The sequence below is a fragment of the Bolinopsis microptera genome, chromosome 2 (genome assembly GCF_026151205.1).
Source record: "Bolinopsis microptera isolate Bmic1 chromosome 2, MBARI_Bmic_1.0, whole genome shotgun sequence".
Taxonomy (NCBI): Eukaryota; Metazoa; Ctenophora; class Tentaculata; order Lobata; family Bolinopsidae; genus Bolinopsis; species Bolinopsis microptera.
This window is the reverse complement of record NC_087073.1, coordinates 995,803-1,005,900: the sequence shown is the minus strand read 5'-3', so window position 1 is coordinate 1,005,900 and position 10,098 is coordinate 995,803. Positions and strand designations below refer to the sequence as shown.

At 39.5% G+C, this 10,098-nt stretch overlaps 1 protein-coding gene across 3 annotated transcripts in view; it reads left to right on the top strand.

Annotated features, from left to right (window-relative positions):
* The window catches only part of LOC134826495 (colorectal mutant cancer protein-like), a 47,348-nt gene that overhangs the window by 17,129 nt on the left and 20,121 nt on the right, over window positions 1–10,098 (top strand). The window contains exons 3-4 of one of the 3 annotated variants that reach the window (XM_063838876.1): window positions 762–902; window positions 7,832–7,872. The exons of the other annotated variants lie outside the window; for them this stretch is intronic. Coding sequence (XP_063694946.1) covers window positions 762–902; window positions 7,832–7,872 — 182 coding nt within the window. The remainder of the gene's footprint in view (window positions 1–761; window positions 903–7,831; window positions 7,873–10,098) is intronic. 3 annotated transcript variants of the gene reach the window in all.

Here is a 10,098-nt window from a genome sequence, read left to right as displayed (position 1 = left end):
TTCTCACGAGGAAATCTCCCACAGGACTGATTTAGTGGAGGTTTGTAGACATCTTGGTTACGATGACGACTACGCTGACGACATCTTAAACCAGATCGGACAAGATGGATTTATATCCTACGAAGCGTTCGCTCAGTCAAACCTTGCTCTTATGGCTAATGATGTAAGTGAAATTAGTAGTAGTATGTAGTGGTGAGAGTAAGCTTAATTAACGATATTGAGACAAGTTATATCTTAGAAAATAACCCTGAAGTATTTAAAAAAACCTTTTCGAAGCAATAAAAAAGTTTAGTTCGAACTGCATTATAACTTGGTTTCCAAACGTTTTGTTTCGATAGAAGTTCATAACAGTAAGTGTTTTACCTTTGATAAAAGCTGTGTAAGCGTTATGAGGGATGATGTAGCCTGTTAGTGTATACTAATGTAGTCTACCATTATAAGGCGTGTATAGTGTATAGTGTATAGTGTAGAGTGTACACACTACACAGGTTTAATTACATCCGTGTTAAGACCAGCTTACCCGCAAGGTGTATTAGTATTACTAGTGTAGAAGCAGTGTTCACAGCTTTTAGACTAGTCTCGCTAATGACTGGGTTATCATAACAAAGCTTGTAATAATCTGTCACCTGACTATTTCCTCCTCATGTTTACTCATTTTTACCACATTTTTAAATGTTTTCTAATTTGTAACCTCTTTTAATGAACGAGCTTCACTGTACAGCACTTTAAATTGAGTAAATTATCACCATGGTAACTTTCAGATAGGAGATAATATCTCTGATAGAGCAGATATCTGGGATGCAGCAGAACCAGCTGAGCAGACCTGGACCCCTAACCCGGGCCCTGAGACCTGGACCCCTAACCCGGGCCCTGGGGCCTGGGACTTTGACAAACAGTCACAGGTACTAACCCCACCCTCTCATACCCACATACATACATACCCACATACATACATACATACATACATACATACATACATACATACATACATACATACATACATACATACATACATACATACATACATACATACATACATACATACATACATACATACATACATACATACATACATACATACATACATACATACATACATACATACATACATACATACATACATGTTACCCTAGGATACCCACATAACCTGGCTTTAAACCATTCTCTGCATTCCTACCACATACCTCTGTCAGCTTACGTGGTTACTCAGTTACCCTGAGAACCAGTAACCATGGTTACTGGTTCTATTAGTTCTGGTTCTATTAGTTCTGGTTCTCAGTTTGTCATCTAATAGATCACACATAATGGAATATCAGATCTGTAAATATTTAACCCAGAACTGATACCTGATCTTGCTGTAATAATTCGGAGATTTAAGGTTCATTTAGTATAGATTATATATTTATATTTGTCAATGAAAGCCGACTTAAAGTCAGACATGTCAACCATATCACGTTATAATTACCATGGTTACCATATCACGTTATTAGGATTAGCAGGATAATAATATAACCCTAATTAGGATTAGGTTGGGGGGGGGTGTAACCCAAAAAAACCCAACTCCTACCCAAGAAAAGGTAATACTGGGATTGGGTTTTTTTGGGTTTTTTTGGGTTTTTAAACAAAATTTAAACAAAATTCTAGCCATTTCATTAATTGTATTGAATGTGAATTATTTCCCACTGAGTCTTACCTACGTGTTGTTCTCATGTCTTAACTTAATAGATAGTTTACATAGTATATAAGTGTGTTTATATTGATAGTATGTTATCACGATAGCAAACAGGATGTCTCGTTCATCGAGATATAATCCTATGAAGCGAACTTTGCTGATCAAGACAAAAGAATATGAAGAGATATCAGCATTTACAACTGCAGCCTCCAAACCTTTATGAACCACCTGAACGTAAACACTAAAGAGAAAAAGGCCTGCATGAAGATCGCTGAAATTAGCATGAGGGCATCATACACCATCTATCTGTCCAGAAACACCATTATATGGACAGATGATTGGGAGTTAGTCCAGAGGCTAGTAATTGCATAGTAGGAGCGTATAATGTTAGTAGAATGTAATTATTTTTACAAACTACCGTTCAAAACTTATAGATCAAGTGATTGCCTACCCACAATTATATTACAACGTCGTGGGGTCAGTCGATATTGTTGCTAAAAATCAGGAGCAAGCGTCTTGAAACAGGATACCATGAATCTGTATAAGTTTTAAGTAGTTTCATTCTACGTTTAATATTATTATTGGGTCGTTTACGTTAAAGTTATATTTGGCCATTTTATAGCCTCCCCTCAAAAAGCCCACAATTACTCAATATTTAAAAGAAGAATATCCTACAATCTCTGTTTTATTAGTGAACTTGAATATCTTGCAACTTGTTAAGACCACATTAAAATGCTTTGATATAGACTTTACATCATGCCCGATGTACCTTCAAGAACTTATAGAAATCATGTATCTAAAAGAGAATGATGTAGAGGGGGATGATTAGTAGTTAGAAATCGGATCGATGTAGCAGAAAAAAGCAAACCCTAGCAAAGAGTGCAAGTGTTTTTATAACCAAATTCAGACAATTGTCTCGCCCATCGCCTGACATTTTAGGGTTTTTAACCCCTATCACCCATGAACCGGGTGCTTCCGGATTTATACCGAAACCCATATTGGAAGAAAACACCCGATCTACAACATCAAAGCACATTTTAATAACTTGAGCACAAAACTGGTCAAAAAAAGACCAAAGTTGTTGCCCAATTTGGTATTTTTCCTCACGCGTGTAGCCAAAATGACCGATTTTTGTCAATATCTTAACAAATAAGCATTAAAGGGCTTATATTGCTTTATAAGTTGTATATAAATGTGATGTTTGCGCTCATTTTAAGCTAAAATTCAAGTCTCTACGATCTTCCTAGTTCAAGTTACCAAAATTCAGTCCCATTTTTGGTTCGCTGAGCCAAAAAACAGTTTTTTGTCAATATCTATAAAACAAAGCACTGGAGACCTTATATTGCTTCATAACTTGTATATAAATATGTCCATTGCAGTAATTTTAAGCTAAAATTGAAGTCTCTATGACCTTCAGGAGCTGAAATACAAAAATCCCGTATACGCGACTGAGGGTAATTTAGAAAATTTGCCCTGTAGGGTTATGTCTAGCGACACAAATTGCGTACCTAAACGATTTTGGTTAAGAATGATCTAACAAACAATCCTGTGTTGTCAGAAATCGTATACATCGAAGTGCACACTCAACTATTCCCTGCTACTAGAGTATCCATATGAATGCACAAAGTGGAAATGTGCCAAATGCGGCAAATGTGTTCCCCTGTCATGGAAGGAGGCTATGACGAAGGTCAAGGCAAGTCAAAGCACATGACTTAAATTACTTGACTTAAGGCGGCTTCAGAGTCCGACTCTCGATGATGTGTCTCCAAAGCTTTCTGTCCGCCATAAGCTCCTGAATCTCCCCAGTGTTCTTGAGTCCAGTGTCACTTATTAGGTTATCGACGAAGGTGAGCGGTGGTCTATCCCTCCCTAGGTTCCCAAAGGAGAAGTTGGTGTGCTGCCAGGTCATCATGTCGCTGGATGTGCCCAGCCAACCTCATTCTTCTGGCCTGTATCTTCGAAATAACTCTTGGGAGTGATCCAAAGACCTCCTTGTTGGTGCGATGTCCCCTCCAGTCCACGTTTAGGGCCATCCGAAGCATTCTACTGTAACATCCGTCTATTCTTTTCTTCAAAGATTCTGTTATTGTCCACGTTTTCGGTCCATACAGGAAGATTGATTCAACCGTAGCTTGAACAGACGGATCTTTAAATCTCGGCACAAATTGGACCTCCATATAGCCTACATTTTGTGGTAGGCAGCCCATGCCTTGGCCTTGCGTAACCTAAAGTCGTGCTCCGTTGTACTAAAATCCTCAACTTCTTCTAAGGCATGTCCGTCCTTAGAAATTATTGTGTGTGGCTCCTCTCCTACTAAATTAACTGTAAGATCCTTGGTTTTAGACAAAAGAGATTTCCTGCCTCCTCATCAGATGAGGCTTCTGTAGAACTGTAGCATGTGATGACAGTGAGCCTGGGCTTTCCATTAAGAGACATGGTGAGGATCTTTGCGCTGTAAGATTTTATAACTTTATAAGACTTATAGCCTCATATGCTGTCCTCGTCAAGATGATTCCTACTCTCCCATTAGAAGCGCCAGCTGCGTTTCTCCACGCAGATGAGATCACTGGATGAATCCCTTTGTTCATCTTTTCTATTCTGGTATTCTGAGCAATCAGCATGCACTAGTGCACTACCCGATGTTCGATTCTTGCAGGGCAAGGATGTGCAGCTTGCTTCGAGAAAATAGTTCTTCAAGTTCGATGCGTTCTCTGACTGTTCTTATGTTAAACGTGCCAACCTGAGCAGCCCTTTTACATGATACAATGCGATTGATGTTCATATTTTTTTGATGTTTTCTTGTTTGACTTTCTGTAGAAATAGGCTGTCGTGTTGTGGAGATCGAGTCATCAGAACATCAGCTTCTGTAATAGCAGCGTAATTACCTTGGCAACCACTTCCATTAGAAAAATAAGGGGCTTTAACCCTTCAGCTGTTGATAAACTTCATCTTTACTTTTCAGTTGGCTCACAATCCTGTGCAGTCCCCTGCACATTGGCAGTGGATTGTGTTCTTAACTCTTGCGCCACTAAAAGGTTAAGGGCATCCGCTTGAACAATAGCCATATTTAACTCTCACCATAATATCTTGGGTATCTTGAGCATGTAATTGCACGAACATATGCTATACAAGACAAATGTGACACTTCCTTTTTCTACCCAACAGCATCAGTTGTAATCCTTACCCAATCGTCACCTGCTCCAGTGTGGGACTTTCCGATTTTATCCCAAAGCATAAGGAGGTTAGAGTGAGAACAGAGCTACACTTTAGCGGGGACTAACCCTTCCCCTGACTACCTCATTACCCGGTACCCCGGGCATAGGGAGCCGTATCCTGACTAGTGACTACCAGAGTGTGGTCCGGTCTAGCTGGGTCATAGTAGACTAGGTTGAACAGGGTAACAGCCAACACCTCTTTAGCTACTGTGCAATCCACAGTAAAGATTTACGAGTCTCAAAGCCTCTTGTAGACCAAGAGTTAAGGAGTCAATAGATCAAATTATTGAACTTCCAGGGCTCAATGTCTCCCGTCGACCGTCCTGCCTTTAGCCTGGACCCCCTGTCCAGTATCCAGTCTTCACCACGCGGAGGTAGTGGCTTTCATCATGCTGTCCGATGAGTGTCTGGAAGAGGGCACCAGCAGGATACCCCTTTTCAAAGTTCGGGAGCCTCACATCAGACCAGGGCTTCCACCCAGCTTCTATCCAGCGGTTACGCCTTGGGCCACCTAAGCTTCACACAACCATTGAAAGACCACCTGCCTACGTCTGTAAAAATTTTGATGATACGATTATTACAGTCGAGGGTCTGATGCTGTACATTCTCAGTGTAACAGCTGACAACAGTTATCAACACTTTATGCCCTGGCTGTTTACATCCGATGCCTGTGAGCAAACTTTATGCTTTCCTGCGCATAGGCCTCCATGCAGGCATTAGAACTAATCTGTGTTCTAAGGATATGTTGGTTGGCATGGGCAAATCAAACCGTTCCCTCGAGCTTGATGCACTCGGCAAAAGTTTGATCCCTGTAACAGTTGCCCACTCTCGCAACAAGCTTGTTATACCGCATCCGAAAGCAGAGAAACTATTTTGAGGTAAAGATACTTCAATCCCAAGATTGTTCCAAGCTATGAAGAAGGGAGTCTCAAGGGGTAGATAACTCATTCAAGAACACTGTAACTTTGAAGGAGAGGCTTTCCAACCATCTTCTGACGGAGCAGAGAGTGACGAAGCGGAAACAGATGATGACGAAGAGGAAGTGGAGGATATTGACTCATCAGAGGAATGGGCGAAAATAGTAACTGTGTATGGTGATGCTCTGCATCATGATACGGCTGTTGAGGTTTGCCTCAATGGAGGGTGAGATCGAATTCCATCCCAGTCAAGATTTTAGCGACTCCAGGGCCATAAACAAGCGAAGATATCACTTAATATCACATGTGATCATGCAGCTGATGGTAACTGCAAGATTCTTTCAGTTGGAGATAGAGCATGGTTTCTCGTTAAGCGGATGATCAGGAAAACGGAAACAGAGATCGTGAAGGTGAGAAGAAAGGCTTTATTCCTCTCGTACCGGTTGCGGTCAGGGTTGGGGTCATTAGTGAGTTGCGTCCCTCCTAACTCAATTTGCCATGGCCATCGAAGTGAGCATTACATTATATGGCTGATATCATATCTGGATGGCCAACTTCTTCTGAGCACATCAGTGAATAAAATACTGCTTTTGGGTGATATTTAAGCGATTATATCTATTGTGATGTTGTAGTGATGAACCACAACAGTGATGTTGTACTGATAATTGTTTTGCTAGGTGCCTACATGATTTTATTTCCTTCAAATAAAAAATTTGTAAAAAACCCAAAAAAACCCAACTCCTACCCTGAAAAAGGTAATACTGGGATTGGGTTTTTTTGGGTTTTTTTGGGTTACACCCCCCCCTAGGTTATATTAAATTGGTGATGTCTGACTGTTCCTCTTAAACATATATAGTAGTATACTATTAAGTATTGTTCACTTCTAGCTTACTGAGATCATATCTTACTAGTTATTCCTCTGAGATCATCCTATTGTACTCACATATTCACAGTTACACTGAATTTCAACACTTAATGTGCATTGTTTTGGGTTAGATATGTCAATCCCCCTGAGAAAACTCAGACTTAAGTACAATTTGTTAATATAAGCCTCAAATAAGTTAGAATTTCTTAATCTGCGTAACAAAATTACTGAATCACGAAAATGTCATAACCCGTAGCACCTATGTGTTATGTTCCACACATGAGACGAATTATATTGCTGCGATTTGAAAGATCTACACATCCTAGAATCACAACACAATTACCATGGTTACACAGCACAATGTATTTGATAGTCTAGTCATACATGTCAATGTAATAGATTAGTATTTGCTGTGTGGTATTACAAACTGTAAGTCTGCAATGTTCCTCAATGTTCCTCAATGTGTACTCATTTCATCATATCCCCGCAAAGACCCCGCTATCGTTAACTTTATTAAATAAAATCATTGTACATACTTTAATGGTAATGTGGCTCTCAACCTGAAATACTACAAATCTTTTTAATTTATTGACGAAGCGATGTAGTAGAGTAGTAGTTAGCTAATGTAGATTGGCCATTGGGCGACATCTGTCCGACTCAGAAAATAGGTTATACGGACAATAGTTATGTCGGATCCTACCGTACGATTTTTTTGAAACTTTCCATAAAGTATGGTGGTTATAGGACAGATAATGTAAGTTACAGCTAGCTAGATACTACTACTAGTAGCTAGTTAATGTAGATAATGTAACTGAGTCGATATATTTTAATGTTTCCGTGGTGTGGCAAGTCCCATTCATCGATACTTTCACTGAGTAAGTAAGGAGCAAACTGAAGAATGGTTTAAAGAATGGCTCTCTTTCAATATCTAGTTACTTTAGTTAATTTTACTTTATCTGTAGTTGAAAACTAATGCTCTTATTTAAGTTCTTCTTCGTAACAACTAAGTTAAAAACTGTGGCTAATTTTCACAATCTTAGTTACCATGGTTACCATCACTCCTTCATTTTATAAATCTGCGTAACAATCTGTAACAAATCTCTAGCTACACTCTTTTAAATTGCAAACCCCGTTCAGCTTTGACTGACTTGTGTTATTTCAGGAGTTATTTGAGAAATCAAACCCTAATGACCAAGATAACAGGTAATTTATCCTATATCAATATCATGTTTAATATGTTATAATTAGTTATTTTCAGTTAATATCTTGTTTTTTCGTCATTTTTTGTGATGTCACTTGGCTTAAGACTTCGTTTAGGAACACACATCAACTTTATTTTTGCCCTGTTTTACTTTGAAGATAGTAACAAAGAAGGCGGTATCTTTTATAGCAAGTCTTCTGACCGTCTAAGAAACAACTAAGATCAAATTCCTGCGGTTTGCGGCTCCCTTTACGGGACATGAAGGGTATTTTCTTAAAGTTTATGGAACGCGCGATAACAACTTCTGTATTTTAAGTTGCGCGTGAATGCATCAGTTCCGCGCGCGCCACCGCGCGCGACAGCATAACATGTATTTAGTGACTATCGTTATTTAGAAAGCTGCCTGATGGGTGTATGATGGGTGTATGATGTAGATGATTTTAAGTTTATAACTAGCTTTAAAAGGTTCGCAAGCCGCTGGTCACGATCACACTTGTCAAATTACGCCAACTTCAAGATGTGACACTTCATTGTTGTTAGACAGTCCGCAGTCTGACGGCTGACATTTGATTTAGAGACTGCTTGTTAACGTGGAGGTATACTGCCCCCTGGGCCCTGACCCTAGGATATCAGGACATATTAGCATGCAGTGTCTGCTACTTAGTTACTAACATATGTCTCAAGACTCCGTTAATGGAAAAACATCACTCCAAGTCCAGTTCAAGGCTCGAAACAGTTCTAATTAGGATAAACATTAAGACCCCCCCCCCCGGCCCCCCAAGTCGTGTGTCGCCAATCTAATTACTATTATTATATTCTAATTAGAGTTATTAAGGTCATGTGACATGCATGATACCAGGATATGATGTATCTAACGTGCACATACTGTTTTACGTTCCTAGATTTGAGTAGAACTTGAAACATTGTCGATACATTATTCATTAGGTGTGGCCAACAACCCTACCTTTAGTTTTAAGCTATTTCAATCTGGATTAGACAGCTTTAAGTTTCTGAATGAGGAATACCCAGGGTTGGTGGCTGACCTTGCTATCTCGTTACCATGGTTACCATCACTCTTTCTCGTGCTCTGACCAGCTTATTTCCCCTGAAAGAATCACATCTACAGATGCTTGTGTGATACATTACCGCACTTTCTGCTCTGCAGACTGCTGTCTCTATAAGATATGAAGTTGGCAGTTCAGGTCATGGTCAGAACACCCTCCTCTCCTTTATAAGTCATTACAACAGATGCATCGTGCGACTGTTTCTCTGCGCTCCAGACCACTATACAGTTTCCAGATCATGCAGATCTATTTGTTTTGTTGTCTTCAATCTGCTGGTCAGCAGTCTGATTGCTCATCAATTTGTTTACTCTGACGTAAATTAAAAGTACTTTAAAGTGCAATTCGTTGGATTGGATGATTTAATTTCTCTCTTGCTGTCTCTTTCTTAAACTCTGTACGTATTACCAATGTAAACCGCCTGCTACCTGTACGTGTTAAAATGCTACAATAAAGATCTTTTTCTCTGCGAGTTTAACTGTAATTGATTCACTGACTGATCTCTCGCTCACTTTTGTCTTGTTATCTACTTATGTTTTGCTTTATTGTTACACAACCTTGTCTCCGAGTGGCTTTAACAAGATAATGGGAGAGTTTGTGTGCTGTGAGCGCGAGCGGAGGTATTTAACTGAGTGTTTGGAGGGGTTGGTTATGATAATGTTATTTATCAGAATTAGTGTTGAATAATTTGAAGTGAATCTTTGTAATTATCATGCACAGGCTCCGAGGGGTCGGACATCAGTGTTAGCGTGCATTCGTTCAAGCTGGCTCGTAATACTTCACACACGGTTACTGTACGCCCTAGAAAGACGTTGACATCCTCCAGACTTACTGTTTTAGCTTTTCAACATGTTTCTATAACTTTAATAAGACTGTTTAGCGCTACGTTTGGAGCTAATGCCTGATACACTTTTAAAATGCAAGTCATACTTGTCAAAGATGAAGTATCTAATTTCCTGCCCGTATCGCTGCTTTTGTCCTGATTTTCGTCATATTTCGTAATACATGGCAAGTTTGTTGAGCTGATTTGACATTCGACCCGTTGTTAATTATAAAGGTACTTCAGTGATAATTGGTATAAGATATGAGAGAACGTATCAGGAACTTAGTGTCAGTTCGCACGGAGATTCTTCATATCTTCTTCTGATAAAACAGTAACGCTTAGTT